The sequence below is a fragment of the Neoarius graeffei genome, chromosome 25 (genome assembly GCF_027579695.1).
Source record: "Neoarius graeffei isolate fNeoGra1 chromosome 25, fNeoGra1.pri, whole genome shotgun sequence".
Lineage (NCBI taxonomy): Eukaryota > Metazoa > Chordata > Actinopteri > Siluriformes > Ariidae > Neoarius > Neoarius graeffei.
Genome location: NC_083593.1, coordinates 41,580,024 through 41,598,222, shown reverse-complemented (window position 1 = coordinate 41,598,222; position 18,199 = coordinate 41,580,024). Strand labels below are relative to the sequence as shown.

At 43.8% G+C, this 18,199-nt stretch overlaps 1 protein-coding gene across 2 annotated transcripts in view; it reads left to right on the top strand.

Annotated features, from left to right (window-relative positions):
- The first annotated feature begins 1,480 nt into the window (after positions 1–1,480).
- ror2 (receptor tyrosine kinase-like orphan receptor 2) overlaps positions 1,481–18,199 on the top strand; it is a 193,379-nt gene continuing 176,660 nt past the window's right edge. For both annotated transcript variants that reach the window (XM_060909142.1, XM_060909141.1), the window contains exon 1: positions 1,481–1,835. In XM_060909142.1, the coding sequence (XP_060765125.1) occupies positions 1,754–1,835 (82 nt within the window). In that variant the 5' untranslated portion in view covers positions 1,481–1,753. The remainder of the gene's footprint in view (positions 1,836–18,199) is intronic.

Genomic DNA, 18,199 nt, shown 5'->3' with positions numbered 1-18,199 from the left:
ACGGTTTTGTTTTCTCGAGATCTCGAATTAGTTGTATTGTTTTCTCGAGATCCTGAATTAATTATGTCGTTATCTCGGAATGACGGTTTTGTTTTCTCGAGATCTCGAATTAGTTGTGTTGTTTTCTCGAGATCCTGAATTGATTGTCGTTATTTCGGAATAACGGTTTTGTTTTCTCGAGATCTCGAATTAGTTGTATTGTTTTCTCGAGATCCTGAATTAATTATGTCGTTATCTCGGAATGACGGTTTTGTTTTCTCGAGATCTCGAATTAGTTGTATTGTTTTCTCGAGATCCTGAATTAATTATGTCGTTATCTCGGAATGACGGTTTTGTTTTCTCGAGATCTCGAATTAGTTGTGTTGTTTTCTCGACATTCTGAATTAGTTATGTCGTTATCTCGGAATAACGGTTTTGTTTTCTCGAGATCTTGAATTAGTTGTGTTGTTTTCTCGAGATCCTGAATTGATTATGTCGTTATCTCGGAATAACGGTTTTGTTTTCTCGAGATCTCGAATTAGTTGTGTTGTTTTCTCGAGATCCTGAATTGATTATGTCGTTATCTCGGAATGACGGTTTTGTTTTCTCGAGATCTCGAATTAGTTGTGTTGTTTTCTCGACATCCTGAATTGATTATGTCGTTATCTCGGAATAACGGTTTTGTTTTCTCGAGATCTCGAATTAGTTGTGTTGTTTTCTCGACATCCTGAATTGATTATGTCGTTATCTCGGAATAACGGTTTTGTTTTCTCGAGATCTCGAATTAGTTGTGTTGTTTTCTCGACATCCTGAATTGATTATGTCGTTATCTCGGAATAGCGGTTTTGTTTTCTCGAGATCTCGAATTAGTTGTGTTGTTTTCTCGACATCCTGAATTAATTATGTCGTTATCTCGGAATAACGGTTTTGTTTTCTCGAGATCTCAAATTAATTGTGTTGTTTTCTCGAGATCCTGAATTGATTATGTCGTTATCTCGGAATAACGGTTTTGTTTTCTCGAGATCTCAAATTAATTGTGTTGTTTTCTCGAGATCCTGAATTGATTATGTCGTGATCTCGGAATAACGGTTTTGTTTTCTCGAGATCTCAAATTAATTGTGTTGTTTTCTTGAGATCCTGAATTAATTATGTCGTTATCTCGGGATAACGGTTTTGTTTTCTCGAGATCTCGAATTAGTTGTGTTGTTTTCTCGACATCCTGAATTAATTATGTCGTTATCTCGGAATAACAAGGTGAATAAAAAAAGATTATATGAAGGGCCTCTCTCGGCTTCCGTAAAAAACAAACAAACAAACAAACAAAAACAATCACCTTTCCATTATCCACTGTCTGTATGCGCACTCAATACCGTTGATCACCTGTAGGTGGCGCGTTTAATTCATGCCTGGAACCTGCATCCATGTCCCGCTTCCCTCCCTCAGGACTGATCCATACTACGTCAAGAAACACCTCCGTTTCTTTCAGCTCACTTTTCCAGCAGTGAGGAGCGCACACAGGGAGCTCAGCTCGTCCGGAATGAAACGCGCAGTTCTTTTGGAAAGCAGCCACCACAAACCAGAGCTTTATTCACTGCGCACCTGCTGTCATTTTTAACCAAAACTTGGCTTGTATTATTCAGACGTTTTAATACAATCTCGGAGGAGTTTGTTCCTCCTATCAGCCCCAACAGACTGTCCATACCTGCCCTGGTTGTCGGATGCCCTGTCTATAGATCTGACTCCATCCAACTGGCAGAGTTTATTCCCTGGAAGGATGCACATTTCAAGGATTACTCGTTGGGCTTTGAAAACTTTCCTTCTGGCATTGTCCTTCTTGACTGCTATGAAAGGCACAGGTAAGGGTTTGGTTTTTCTATATACACTCCAAATGCAGGCTCACCAAGAAGATCTGAAGATGCATTAGAAACACCTTTTGGATTGCATTGCATTGTTTCAAGTACTGAGAGTGTTGTGATGGAGCAAGACTGAGAAATCTGGTGCTGTGCGTAATAGTTTCAAATGAATTTTCCATCTTCTTGAAAGTTGCATATCCAATATCCATAGCCAGTCCAAGCTGAGATCCCATTCCTCAATACGTTCCAGACCAGATAATCAATAAGATTATTTGAAAGTGATCTCTTGCCTTTGTTGGAGTCACTAATTCATTTAGTTCCCTGCAGGGGTGGGGGTGACAGATGTCCATGTTTCCTGTTTTGAGCTTGCCCTCTTGGGCCTTACCATTCCATTTGGTTAAAGGAGGAGGTGGGGTTCAGACCTGGAGGTTGTTTCCTCACCCTTTTATCGCCCTTTCCAGCAGTGCAGATTCTTGTCTCGTACCTGAAAAGTGTTCACGGTGGAAGGAAAACAGTTTGGTTGGTTAAGTCTGGGATTTAGTACTCTGATGAAGAATAAATTTTTCAAAAGTTCATCAGGGAATAAACGTGTGAATAGGCGACAGGCACGTCACTGCTTCGAGTTAAAGGCCCATGGGGGGGCGTTTGTGCCTGACTACAGGAGGTTGAGCTCTTTTGGCCAGCATCATTCACCCCCCATGAACAAGGTGTGGAGATATTCAACAAGGTCATTGACATGCTAATTGATTCACTTGCTAAGAAGGGTCCTTGAACCCAGATGTGATTGTCTTGGAGCCAAACAAAGGACTTTTGGTAAAAGAGGGATGGATTTTTCAAACATGAATGTTTAATTTCCATTCTGACCTCCCCTCGTTAATGGAATAACTTTAACCCTATTTGTGGTGAGTCTGTTTTGTTTGCACTACTTGATAACTGACTTGATGCTAGGCTTGAAATTAAGACTTGTTAACTTTGTTGCCAAATGCTGTTTGAGTCCACGAGGTTGGTGTTCTGGGTGCACAACCATGACATTCCAATTTCCCATCATGCCCAACACTAATCCAGCAAGGCGAATGTGAACAATAACAGCCAGTCAGAATGATTGATGTTGAATTTCCCACTGTGCAGCTTACTCGAGCCCTGCTTCCAAAGAGGTCTTCACTGACGCTAAATTAGTTTAGGACTTTAATAATAGATCTAGCCAGTTTGAAAGGAGCACATCTGGGGTATATTTACAGTACTTATAGAACTCTCCCCCCACTGGTGTATAAAAATGGATTCTGCCAATCTGCCAACTAAGACGACCGCTCTGGCTTGATTTACGAAGAGCTAAATTGTTACAGGACCTGTGGAATGATGAAACGAAGAAGAAAAGTGCATGTTTCCTTTTTAGTTTTATACAACATCTTCCTTCCCCCATCCCCTGCCCTGCTTCTGAGCTGTGAAATGAAGCAAAGCGAGAAGAAGTGGACACGGTTGAGGAGTTAGCCAGAGTTCACTGTGTTAATCCTGTGTTAACCAGAGCAAGGGTGTAAATCTACAAAGAGCCTAACACCCTGAGCCACAACAGAGGATTTGCGAGTGGAAATCCATGAAAAGGTTAGCCGATCCTTTCGGAGCTTTGGATATACTCAGTATCTCCATCAATAGTTTGAAAAGTCTGTCAGTCTTTTAAATTGATGTGCATGGACAATATTTATACAGGGATTAAACATCAAAGTGCCGCTACCCAACCGATGAGAGTATCCAGGCCAGTAAAAATGAGCATTAAGTACACTTTGTTCTCCATTTAAAGGTAATTACAAGGCACTGATGTTAATCTGTACACAGTGTGACTTGAAGTCTTGTTGGGTTGTGGGCAGAAATGAGAGAGAGGGTGGATTTGTCCAGTAGGATGCGTTAATCGGCACAGTCTGCATTGCTCATAAAGTTTCTTACGCTGCTCCTGGAAAGACATGTCATGATGAAGAAAGGCATCCTTTGATTTCCAATCAGTGAAAGAGTACAGTTAAGAGGGTTGTGGTCAGCAGCCGGGTATAAAATGGAAATGTTTTTTGAACGGTTTTAAGCTTTAGGCTGATGGTTCCAGAATAACGTAATTTGCTTATTTCCCCTCTTGGTGCAGTAATGCCGCTTTTCCACTACCGACGCGGCTGAGTTGGGCTGAGCCGTGCCGTGCTGAGTCGAGCTGAGTGGGACTGTTGGAGTTGCATTTCGACTACAACCGCGCTCAACCGTGCTGGCTGGAAGTGGGTGGACACATTGGGTGGAGTTAGCGAAAGTGGGTGGACGTCACGTGATGTCGTTAGGCGGCACAAACAGTGACATCAGTGATCTTTTAAGCGGTAGTCTCACGACCCGGATAGTAAACAATAAACATGGAGTCGTTAGTGTTGCTGGTCTTGGTGCTGTGGCTTGTTGTTACCGACAACGCCAACAGATACTGGCAAGAGCGTATAGATGAGGCGAGGCACATAAGGCTTCAGAAATTCTCGTAATTCTTCTTCTTCCGGGTTTACGGTGTTTACAGATCCCAGCGTGCTCGCGGGGCATGTGTGGGCATGTGAGGACACTCCTCCTCACCAATCAGTGCACAGGGGAGTGTCTCCTCACGCCCCTAGCCCCACTCGGCTCGGTTTGGCTCGCTTCAGCCCTACTCCAAAACCGTGCGAGTTTTGGGGGCTAAGCAGGGCTGAAGCGAGCTGAGTCGTGCTGCTCTAAGGTAGTCGAAACGCGAGCTGTGTCGGGCTGAAGTGAGCTGAAGCGAGCTGAAGTGAGCTGAAAAAGGGTAGTGGAAAAGGGCCATAAGTGAAGGCACTAACATGGCCTAATGGTTAGAGAAGCAGCTTTGGGACCAAAAGGTTGCCGGTTCGATTCCCTGGACCTGGCTGAAGTGCCCTTGAGCAAAGCAGCTACTCCCCAGGCTGTTGTACATCGCTCTGGATAAGATCCATGCTAATGGCCATGGACATTGGAGAGGCAGCCTTGGGTCCAAGGGTTGCCGGTTCGATTCTTGATGAACAGCCTCCCCTCCCTCTGTATCATGGCTGAAGTGCCCTTGAGCAAGGCATCTAACCCCCAACTGCTCCTCAGGCACTGTAGCATAGCTGCCCACTGCTCTGGGTATGTGTGTGTGTGCGCTCATTGCTCACTTGTGTGTGCATGTGTGTGTTCACTGCTTCAGATGGGTTAAATGCAGAGGAGGAATTTCACTGTGCATGTGACAAAGGCTTCTTCTTCGCTCTCCATAAACTGGAGATGCTCTGAGGGATAGCTGTGGTTTGTGAAATGCAGAAGTCCATAGAGATGAGATCACAGCAGCATGTCATTAGATATTCTGCCGCATGTAGAGCATTCAGAAAGAAGCCTTGGAAAAGCATGGTGAAGGACTGTGGAAATAAAATGAATCAGAGGTGATCTGTTGCCTTGGAGAGGCACCTGGGTTATTACAGGCTTAATAGTAGTGTCTGCTCTTGACAGATTTTTTTCTTTTGTGAGTCTCGGAGTCTTGATTGCGCTGAATAAACCAAAAAAGCCATAGTGAAGATTTATAAGCACTTTCCTGGAACTTTGCAGCAAAACCTGACTCCCCACTCTTCGAACTTCTCTCTGCAGTTTTCTAAAACCGTAGACACGTCTTCGTGTCCGTCACTGTTGTTTATGATCCTTTACATTTTATATAAGGCATATAATTAATAGCTTGACTGACAAACATATTCTAGCATTCAAACTATTCTGTTCCCTTTTTTTGTTTCTGTTGGTGAATGACCCAAGTCTGTGGAATTTCGACTGTCTCCAGCTCCTAAGATTTCTTCTGACAGTTTAAGGACCCCAATTCATCCAGACTCCATGTTAAGCCCATAAAGTGACATTTTTCCAAGGGCCACCCAGCTTTAGCTCACGAATAAACTCACTAAGCCTAGTGGAGCCAGGGATCAGTCTGAATCAACAGTGAGTGTATTTTATTATTAATAGAAAAATTTCCTCCCCTTATAAACCTCTCAGACTTTACCTCCAGCAAGGGTTCGTTTTAAACGGCCTAGAAGGCTTTTATAGGTTGGGGATGTTTTCTGACTGTTGTGCCTGAGAAACGTTTAGTGTTTCAGTTATATTACCTGTATTTATTTGGCAGACGTTTTTATTCTAGGTGAGTCAGAGTATAATTCAGGGATTAATTTCAGTGGAGGGGGGAAATGAGTAAACATCTCATCTCATTATCTCTAGCCGCTTTATCCTGCTCTACAGGGTCGCAGGCAAGCTGGAGCCTATCCCAGCTGACTATGGGCGAAAGGCGGGGTACACCCTGGACACAGGGTGCTTGCGCAAGTCTTGAAAGTCTTAAAAAGTATGGAATTTTGAAATGCTGTTTTCCAGACCTTGAAAAGTCTTGGATTTTGTGTGAAAGTCTTAATAAAGTATGGAAAAAAAAATCTCAAAGACACAGATGCTCAAAGACACATAATATTGTGAAATAAGAAACAGGAAGGGTGTAAAAACTATGATTTCGCTAACCGGTCACGTACCCAGACAGCAAATTAGGTCTTGCCGACGTTGGGGCAACAGGTGCCGCCCGACATATGGTGCATCGGTGAGATGTATTATGAAGATTGGTAGCTAATTGGCAAGATATCGAGAAGATGTTGGCATTAGAATGGTGGCCGAACATGAGCCAACGTACACCCGACATAACTGTGACCTATGCGGCTCATGAGCCAGCGTACACCCGACATAACTGTGACCTATGCGGCTCATGAGCCAACTTACACCCGACATAACTGTGACCTATGCGGCTCATGAGCCAACTTACACCCGACATAACTGTGACCTATGCGGCTCATGAGCCAACGTACACCCGACATAACTGTGACCTATGCGGCTCATGAGCCAACGTACACCCGACATAACTGTGACCTATGCGGCTCATGAGCCAACGTACACCCGACATAACTGTGACCTATGCAGTGCGATCCCACTAGAGCGGGGAAAGCATTCAGACGCCTCGCTCTCCCATTGACTTAACACTGAAACAGCTGACTTTCACGGCATCGCTGGAAACACCGCAGCACGTTTGAAAATCAGCCCTTCCAAAGTTAAGTCAACGGGAGGGAGGCATCTGAATGCTTTTCTCCGCTCTAGTAGGATCCCACCATTATATTAGGTCTTATTGATTTGTTTAGGCTGCATCAAAATCTAAAACCCTTGTATGTTTCACAAATGAAGAGACCGAAGGTTCAAAGTCAGAAACGTCATTTCATTTATTTTGATATAGGCAACATTACAAGGCAAGGCAAGTATGAAGTCATAATTTTTCGGCACCTTAGCTTAGGCTACTTTTACGATGCTTGCGCAGCTCATCCATGATGTCCTGCAGCCACAACTTTGCTGTCATCTCAGCCTCAGTGGAATTAGGAAGGACTGAATTTCTTAACACAGCACCTAAATAAAAGAAATAAAGTAACAGGGGAAAATAAGACACAAATAATGTAACTGCAACAGACGTCAAAGGTTATCATATCACATCTACTATGAGAGAACAAACGTTTTATCATCTTAGCTGCTTAGCAAGTTAGCAGCTATGCTAACCACATAGCTTGAAGCCATAACTTTTCACAACTTCTCGCTGTCATCTCAGACCGAATTTCTTAACACAGCACCTAAACAAAAGAAATAAAGCAATGGGGGGAAAATAAGACACAATAATGTAACCACGACAGGCGTCAAAGGTTATCATCTCACTTCTATGAGAGAACAAACGTTTTATCATCTTAGCAAGTTAGCAGCTATGCTAACCGCATAGCTTGAAACCTTAACTTACTGTTTCCAAAAAGTTAGCTTACACCGGATTGTGACTATACATTCTACCAAATCAAATAATATATCACATCATATATCGTATCATAATTTTACACAAGCTGAACGTACCTGAACTCGTGCTTACACAGCCGGCTTGATGTGGTGTGGCAGCATCACTTAAGCTGACCCCACACTACACGATTTTGAAATCTTATAAGTTTTTAAAATCGGGACTACACCACACACATGAAGAGAATCTTGACCGATATTTTCTCTCTCCGACTGTAAACACGCTCGTATAAGACTCGAACGCACAATGGAACACTACACGACAATCATGCCCAATTGCTTCTCCCCGATTCTGACATTAGGCTACCAGTCATGGGCTGTAGGCTATTCTCTCATAATGTTTGAGAATATGCACCAAATATGCCACATTGCTTTGAACACCTTAACTTGGGATGCGCCATCACTTGGCTGTTAAATAGGCTTGTCCACAATCAAAATACCAAAATAGCCTACCTGTCACAAATTTTGTTAACCATTTGCAGCGCCAACCGAGTTCACTTGTGAAACGGTTTTATTTTATTTGTTAAAATATATTTTCTAGAGGGCGGCACGGTGGTGTAGTGGTTAGCGCTGTCGCCTCACAGCAAGAAGGTCCGGGTTCGATCCCCGTGGCCGACGAGGGCCTTTCTGTGCGGAGTTTGCATGTTCTCCCCGTGTCCGCGTGGGTTTCCTCCGGGTGCTCCGGTTTCCCCCACAGTCCAAAGACATGCAGGTTAGGTTAACTGGTGACTTTAAATTGACCGTAGGTGTGAATGTGAGTGTGAATGGTTGTCTGTGTCTATGTGTCAGCCCTGTGATGACCTGGCGACTTGTCCAGGGTGTACCCCGCCTTTCGCCCGTAGTCAGCTGGGATAGGCTCCAGCTTGCCTGCGACCCTGTAGAACAGGATAAAGCGGCTAGAGATGATGAGATGAGATGAGCCTACCTGTCACAAATTTTGTTAACCATTTGCAGCGCCAACCGAGTTCACTTGTGAAACGGTTTTATTTTATTTGTTAAAATATATTTTCTAGAGGGCGGCACGGTGGTGTAGTGGTTAGCGCTGTCGCCTCACAGCAAGAAGGTCCGGGTTCGATCCCCGTGGCCGGCGAGGGCCTTTCTGTGCGGAGTTTGCATGTTCTCCCCGTGTCCGCGTGGGTTTCCTCCGGGTGCTCCGGTTTCCCCCACAGTCCAAAGACATGCAGGTTAGGTTAACTGGTGACTTTAAATTGACCGTAGGTGTGAATGTGAGTGTGAATGGTTGTCTGTGTCTATGTGTCAGCCCTGTGATGACCTGGCGACTTGTCCAGGGTGTACCCCGCCTTTCGCCCGTAGTCAGCTGGGATAGGCTCCAGCTTGCCTGCGACCCTGTAGAAGGATAAAGTGGCTAGAGATAATGAGATGAGATATTTTCTAGAGGTTCATATAGGAGTGAATGGGTGGGAATGATGCGTTCAATCCAAACATAAACTCAATTTTCAGAGCCTAGCGCGTTAAGTTCAGCAGTGGCCAACCGATTTTAAAACCCCATGGCTCCCCGCCGTACATGGAGACGTTGTTGCTAAAGGGCAAAGAAAATGGGGATTAGAGAGTTTATCCTCAGAGAAAATTTTGAGAATTCCTGCATTAAAATATTGTTTCGTGTAATTTCAGACGAGATGGTGTGGTACTGTTTGAATCAGAAAACACAACCCAACCTTGAATTGTCCCAGTGCCATCATCTAGTAGGCTAATTTTCCCTAATGCCGCTGACATGCGTGCATGATGTTTTTTGATAGGTCCGTGGATGAGGTCCATTTATGATTACCAATAGAGCAACGCCTATATTTAGCCATAGTCTCATAAAAATGCTTTACTTCAAAAGCTTGAGAAACTACACAAATATGTAGTAGCCTAGGCAAGTCATCTTTGGAGCTCTTCACTGACCTTTGCCTGGACTGAACAATACCTTATTATTAATATTGTGGAAAAAAAGTAATTTAGCCGATATTTTGCATGCAAATTTTCTTTGGGGAGATCCCCCATTTGGTAGGATACATTTGTTCTTGCATCTCCACTTTAAAACTGCTTCCATCGCCGATGATCTATGCCTAATAAGTTTTTGTGTTATCTTGCTAACACTTTCTGAAAGCAACAATTAGTTAAACATAAGTTAGGGTGACCAGACGTCCCGGTTTTACCGGGACAGTCCCGATTTGGGGTTGTGTGTCCCGAGTCCCGACAAAAGTCTGTCGGGACACGGATATGTCCCGGTTTTCGCCACTCGCGACGTTTGCGACTGAGCAGCGTGGGAATCATTAGCGGAGAAATGTCTGCATTTGCTATTTTGATGAATTGACAGGAATCGCAAACTTTCCTGGTTACCGCCCCCTGGCCCTGTGGCATGGGTGTTTATTTAGCCGCATTATTCCAGACAACAGAACGTGTTGCCATGCAACAATAAAATAAACATTAACTGGCGCGAATGTTCTTTGTCTAGCAGCTACCAGCAGTAATGCCGCAGCAATTATGCCGAAAAGAAAATGTACCTTTTCCAAAGATTTACAGGGCACCTACCCCTTCCTCCGAGAGGTGCAAAACAATGCGCACGAAGCCTACTGCACACACTGTAAGTGCTTTGTTCTTGTACTGAGTTGGGTAGCCTATGCTGCAAATGCTGTGCGCTCCTGTGGGGGCTTTCCTCGGGCTGCCGCCCCTCTCCTCCTTTACTGCTGTTTTGTTTGAGTGTATATTTACAGAAGCCGCGAGAGGCCCTTCATATAATCTTTTTTTATTCGCCTTGTTATCCCGAGATAACGACATAATTAATTCGAGATCTCGAGAAAACAAAACCGTTATTCCAAGATCTCGAGAAAACAAGACAATTATTTCATGATCTCAGCTGGATCACTGTATCTCCGTCGGTAGAGACGAAGCCGGGCCAGTCTTCTGCGGAGGTGCCGCGGACTAATTTTGAAATTATCCCTTATTAAAAGACTTAATGCAATCTCTCCCTGTGTCAACCCCCGATCAAAATATTGCCTTATTAGGTGATCGATTATTCCAGACATTCTAATGACCAAAGTTGCATCTATACAGAATGAGAAATAGCCCCAAAGTCAGCATATCACAAGTCTCTTGGCGCACCTGAATGAACCATTTCTCAGCTGTTTACTCGAGATCATGGAATAATTGTTTTGTTTTCTCAAGATCTCGGAATAACGGTTTTGTTTTCTCGAGATCTCGAATTAGTTGTGTTGTTTTCTCGAGATCCTGAATTAATTATGTCGTTATCTCGGGATAACAAGGTGAATAAAAAAAAAGGATTATATGAAGGGCCTGTCGCGGCTTCCGTAGTATGTATTCTCAAATCACTTGTCTCTTTTTTGTTTCTGTTTAACATACCATTCTGACAGTTTGGCCATATGGAGCACTTGCATGTGACGTCATAGCCGATCCAGATTGTGACAGACGCCATCTTGTCGGTCAAACGCCATATTCCGCCTTCTACTTCTACTTCTGGTTCTACTTCTGCTGCGGCTACAAGCTCTCCCTACCTGTGCACGTTTTTTATGTTTTTTGTGTGTATTTTTGCGTGTTGTTCGTCTGTACCGGACTTCAATATCCACTACAACCGTATGGACTTACTGGACATTGGTTTCCAGCAGAAAATGACGGTTTGTAGCGATTTCCATCGCATGCACAACATTCCGGACGAGAAAAAAAAAAAATTCCGGACGAGACAGCGAGACCAGCGGGGTCTCCGTGGATTGTTATCGGAAGCAAAGCGAAGGAGGTGGTGCCGGGAGCGGAAGCAAAAGCGAGGCTTCAGAGCCGGCCTGTTGACTAAGCTCAGAAAACAGCCACTCAAATCTCCACTGCCAAGCCTCTATCTCTCCAACGCCAGATCCATGTAAACAAGATGGACGATTTGGAATTACCTTATTCTATTCTATAATCGGCTGGTCAGTGCTATACTCAATACTTAAGTGACTTACCCATCCAATGAGGATTCTTGTTTACAAGATGCCACATCTGAGTCGCTGACAAATCCTGAATTTCTGTAGAGATAACTGTCCAGAGATTTATAAGCACGCAGTGCTTCACCACTGAACAGCGAGGGAAAGTTAATGAGGTAATTATACACGTCTGGGTATTCCGCTGGCAGTTCAAAATCCGGTCGTGAAAACTCCGTCCGGAAAGCCATAAGGGTCACAAATCTGTAGATCGTTTATTTTAGACATATATCTAGTTATCTGTTCATTAGAAAAATGAGCCGTGTAGTCCGTCGGTTGAAATTGATCCATTCTGTACACGAGTGCAGCAGTATTCAGCGGTGTTTTTGACCGACAAGATGGCGGTTGTGTACTTTCCGGTCACGTGACTGCAAGATCTCTGTTGCTGTGTTGAACAGCTTGTTGCACCTTCCATTAAAGTGTTCACTTTTGTACACATCTTCTTGCTTTATTCATTCAGTTGTGGGGAATGGTTAGTAAGGTTGATTCTGACCTAGGCTATGTTGAGGTCACATATCTACTTTTTAAGTTCATGCTATAGTGCATACAATTTCAGAGATATAGCCTACATGTACATATGCATTCTTCTTGGTGTTCTCAGAAACAGGTGAAATAAATCAGTTTAAATTTGGCCTATGGACATAGCCTGGCCTATTCTCAGCCATTACAAAATCTGTTGTCTGACCATAATTTAACTGATCTGTATACCTCTATGCTACTAGATAACAAAATGCCTGTTTGTTTTATTTCATGTGAGATGTTGATAAATGTGAGCTTCAACAAAATGATCAGAGCACCTCTCTGAGTGTCACGTTTACGTAAAAAAAAGGTGTGCGTGCACGAGCATGGTCACGCGCAAAAGAGTCCCGGTTTCAGACTAGGGAAATCTGGTCACCCTAACATAAGTCCATCTGCAACGTTTGTTCTCATAAGTTACAATCAAGTAGGCTAAGGTCTGAGATAGCCAAGAACACTGCCATACATAACATGAGGTTAAAATAAAATTGGAAACCTAATGTTAAGCAAACGAAGTTGCGCACAGAAGAGAAAGGAAAAGGCAGCTGAAAAAGCTGCTGCAAATTAAATCTAGGGAAGATATTTCCCTATCTTGAGGTGTTCACAATGTGGACATGTAGCCTGAAATAAGTGACTTCGCTGAATGGAAGGACAAGTGAACTTCTAAGGGTGAGTTACAGACAGCTTTCCTCTATTGCCCCTTTTCCACCAAAGCTGGTTCGGGGCCAGTGCTTAGTTTGGAACCGGGTTTTCTGTTTCCACTGACAAAGAACTGGCTCTGGGGCCAGAAAAACCGGTTCCAGGCTAGCACCAACTCTTTGGTGGGCCAGAGGAAAGAACCGCTTACGTCAGTGGGGGGGCGGAGTTGTTAAGACCAACAACAATATCAAGATCGCGAAAGGTCGCCATTTTTAAGTGGCGAGAAGCAGCAGCTGTACAAACGCGAAGTCATCCATTATTATTGTTGTTGTTGTTGTTGTTGCTGCTGCTGCTTCTTCTCCGTGTTGTTGTTGCTACGATGTTCGCGCCAAGGTTTATACAAACGCAGCGACGTAACTGACGTACACAGCGACGTAAATGACGTATACAGCAACGTAATGACGTGGCTCCGCTTAGCACCGCGAGCTATGGAAAAGCAAACTGGTTCTCAGCTGGCTCGCAAGTTGAACGAGTTGTGAACCAGCACTGGCTCCGAACCAGCCCTGGAACTGATTTGGTGGAAAAGGGGTATATGTAATCAAGTAGGCTAACATTATTGTGGAGTCGAGTCAAGATAGCCTTACTGCAGCACCTGTCACTGCTTGATATATAGTATGAGGATAGCGATTGTGCCCACGTTTCGTGCTGTGCATTTGATAGCTGCTATTTGCTTGTGTTGGTGCATGTTGATGAAACGTTTAGTAGTGCACATAGGCTGTCCATGCTCACCATGGCTATACAGTCTACAAATTATTTCGCTATTTGTTTACAAGCTGGTGATAAGCAGGCTATGTCAGATGTTTGAAAGGGGAAGTAAAGACATATTGGTTTGGTTCTTCTTTTGTTGAGCTGACGTGAAAGGGGGTTTACTGGTGGTGGGTGTTGGGGGGGCCGATGCGAGAGACTTGCACCTGGGCCTGGCTTCACCGTTACGCCACTGCCTGCGGGGCGCATAACTATGGAGATAAATTCCTCTTACTGTCTCATGGACAAGCCTCAGTTGAGCGTGGCTTTTCTGTGAACAGAGAAATAGAGGTAGAAAATATGAAGGAGAGAACACTTGTCACACAGAGGATCATCAGTGATCACATCTCTTATGTTGGAGGTTTGACGAATGTCGCAATTACAAAAGCACTTCTCCTTTCGGCATCATGTGCTAGACAGAAGTGCAGGTGTTTCTTGGAAGACGAAAAAAAGAAAAAAGAAGACTTGCAGCATGGAAAAAAGAGAGAGGCCCTCTTGGAAGATGTTGATGAACTAAAGAAAATAAAAAAACGGATCGAGTTGAACATCAGTGGCCTCTTGTCCTCCGCTGATGACCTGGCTACCAAAGTGGAAAAGCTCGGTCAAATACAATTGATAGCCCAGTCAAATGCTATGAGTAAGACTGCCAAAGAAAAAGAACGGGAACTTAGTGATATCCAGAAGAAGCTGGATTTGAAGTTAAATGAAATTAGACAAGTCTTTGCCATTTGCAATTTATTTTTTTTCTAACCAAATGCTTGGTGATATATATGCACTTTTGTGAATGTTCTTGCGATACAGCTTGTTAAAGTTAAATGGAACATAACATATGAGAACATAAAGATAGGTTCAGTTATGTCAAGGATAGAAAATAAGGTGTGAATGAATTGACTGAATTCTACATACTTTCATCCATTCATTTCTGTTTTTATACTTACGGATGACCTCTTAGTGAAACTTGTTTGTGTGAAATTCTTTCACTTATTTTTTTCCTGAAATCATTTTTGTTAGTAAAACATAATTTAAACATCATTTTGTTCATTTTGTTAATTCAGTTTTATTAAAATGTACTAAACACAACTGGTACTATCTCAACCAATAAAGTAGGCAGTAGGCACGCAAGTGTAAAAGTACATAAAGTCAAGGTCTTGGGAATAAAAATATCAGTTTTGAAAAAGTCTGGAATTTTGATTTGGAAAAAGAGCAAGCACCCTGTGGACAAGTCGCCAGGTCATCACAGGGCTGACACTTATGGCCCTTTTCCACTACCCTTTTTCAGCCCACTTCAGCCCGACACGGCTCGCGTTTCGACTACCTCAGAGCAGCACGACTCAGCTCGCTTCAGCCCTACTCAGCACCCAAAACTCGCACGGTTTTGGAGTGGGGCTGAAGCGAGCCAAACCGAGCCGAGTGGGGCTAGGGGCGTGAGGAGACACTCCCCTGTGCACTGATTGGTGAGGAGGAGTGTCCTCACATGCCCACACACGCCCTGCGAGCACGCTGGGATCTGTAAACCCGGAAGAAGAAGGATTACGAATTATGAGAATTTCTGAAGCCTTATGCGCCTCGCCTCATCTATACGCTCTTGCCAGTATCTGTTGGCGTTCTCGGTGACAATAAGCCACAGCACCAAGACCAGCAACACTAACGACTCCATGTCCTCCATGTTTATTGTTTACTATCCGGGTCGTGAGACTACCGCTTAAAAGATCACTGATGTCACTGTTTGCGCTGCCTAACGACATCACGTGACGTCCACCCACTTTCGCTAACGCCACCCAGTGTGTCCACCCACTTCCAGCCAGCACGGTTCAGCGCGGTTGTAGTCGAAATGCAACTCCAACAGCCCCGCTCAGCTCGACTCAGCCCAACTCAGCCGCGTTGGTAGTGGAAAAGCGGCAATAGACACAGACAACCATTCACACTCACATTCACACCTATGGTCAATTTAGAGCCACCAGTTAACCTAACCTGCATGTCTTTGGACTGTGGGGGAAACCGGAGCACCCGGAGGAAACCCACGCGGACACGGGGCGAACATGCAAACTCTGCACAGAAAGGCCCTCGCCGGCCACAGGGCTCGAACCCGGACCTTCTTGCTGTGAGGCGACAGCGCTAACCACTACACCACCGTGCCGCCCCATGAGTAAATATGTGAAACAAAATCATTGTATAATCCATCCATTATCTGTAGCCGCTTATACTGTACAGGGTCGCGGGCAAGCTGGAACCTATTCCAGCTGACTATGGGTGAGAGGTGGGGTACACCCTGGACAAGTTGCCAGGTTATTGCAGGGCTGACACAGAGACAGACAATCATTCACACGTACTGTCAATTTAGAGCCACTAATTAGCCTAACCTGCATGTCTTTGGACTGTGGGGGAAACCGAAGCACCTGGAGGAAACCCACATGGACACAGGGAGAACATGCAAACTCCACACAGAAAGGCCCTCGCCTGCCACTGGGCTTGAACCCAGGACCTTCTTGTTGTGAGGCAACAGTGCTAACCATTACACCACCGTGCCACCCCGTTGTATAATCTGTAACATTATTTTGGGTTGATGCCAGATGGTGGTAAAAGCAGTGGTGGTATTCAGAATTGGTCACTGAAAGAAAATAATAGATAGAAATGACAGTTTGACAGAAAATTATTAAAACAAGATGCTAGTATTGGGGGGGAAGGGGGATAAATAAGAATAAACAAGTGTTGCCAGGCAAAACAAACCTCGCCCAGTAACACTTATGATGAGTATGAAGGAAGATATCGCATAAAAAATAGGTACCCTTTGGGTACTTGTGGCTACAATTATTATTATTATTATGTGGCTACATAAATAAATTGTTTTCTGATACCATGTCCATACAGTAAATATAGCATATATATTTACTCTATGAGGCAGTAGTCACAAAAATGAAGCGTAATCTAAAGATGAACAATTTAAAAATCAAAGAAGTAAAGTATACCAAGCGTCTGTACTTTATATTATTCCACTCTTACAGTTTTCAAAACTGAAACCTCCGAAACGAGGCTGACATACACACGCTGTCGCCATGACCGAAACTCTTATTTACCGGAAAAGGCCCAGCGCTAGAGCTCAGTGGAACACACTTTCCCTCTGTAATAAGCATGAACATGTCTGAAAGCGATTTCTTTAGCCTAGTCCATCCATCCATCCATTATCTGTAGCCGCTTTATCTTGTTCTACAGGGTCGCAGGCAAGCTGGAGCCTATCCCAGGTGACTATGGGCGAGAGGCGGGGTACACCCTGGACACGTCACCAGGTCATCGCAGGGTTTAGCCTAGTCCATTTATTTATAATTTATTATAATAAATCAACAGAGTGGGGAAGTTTTTATCAATGGGGTTTAAAAGTGGGCGTGACCAAACCCCCTTCCTTTGCGTATGTAAACGAGCCAAGAAACCATCCAATGACAGCACAGTGTATGCAAGTGAGGCAGGTAGTGATCCAATCAGCATGTTTGTGGGAGGAGTTTTTCCGAGGCAGCGCTCCTGCAGTCTGAGCTCAGAGCTTTTGTAAAAAAAATTTTTTAACCTTTTTGGTCACCTTGACCTTGACCAGATGACCCTCAAAATGTTGGAGGTTCTATTTGAGACCAATGCCCATCTATCCTGAAAGTTTCATGAAGATTGATCCAGCCGTTTTCCTGTAATATCGTTAACAAAAAAAACAAAGAAAGAACCAAACAAACAAAGAAACCCAACCGAAAACAATACCTCGCTCCCTGGTGGACTCCGTCCCGGGCGAGGTAATAATGAATAGTAACTTTGTTGAATGTTTATGGACATGATTATAGAGCAGTCACTAGGCAAAGTTATTTGAGATGTACTGTATATTAGGGTGCATCAGTTGCCCCCTAAAAATAAAAAGTTCCTCCGATCATGATGCATTTTTGTTTTTATGTTCCTTTTGGTAAGAAAACACACTGGGTGAAATCTCATCATCTCTAGCCGCTTTATCCTGTTCTACAGGATCGCAGGCAAGCTGGAGCCTATCCCAGCTGACTACGGGCGAAAGGCGGGGTACACCCTGGACAAGTCGCCAGGTCATCACAGGGCCGACACATAGACACAGACAACCATTCACACTCACATTCACACCTACGCTCAATTTAGAGTCACCAGTTAACCTAACCTGCATGCCTTTGGACTGTGGGGGAAACCGGAGCACACTGGGTGAAATATTTTGACAAAATTCAAAAGTTTAATGGTGGCACCAGGAGCTCAAAGTTATGGAAAAAGCTGCTATTTTATGACTTTTATGACAAAATTTCGATCACTTTTCATGAAACATTATGGCACCTTATAGAGTATACCAAATATCTTAGATCCACATTTTTAGTACATATTCTAAATATATTATCAAGCACAGTTTGAGTTTTAGCTGTTCATTGAATCATTGTTCAACTACTTTTAAACAATACAAATGTATTATGAATCACATTAATGCTTCTCAATCCCTCGCAAAGGTTCTTAACATGATCTCTGGCTCACAAGAAATCAATAAATGGAGTCCAACATTGTGATTCAAACCTGATGCGAAAACATAAA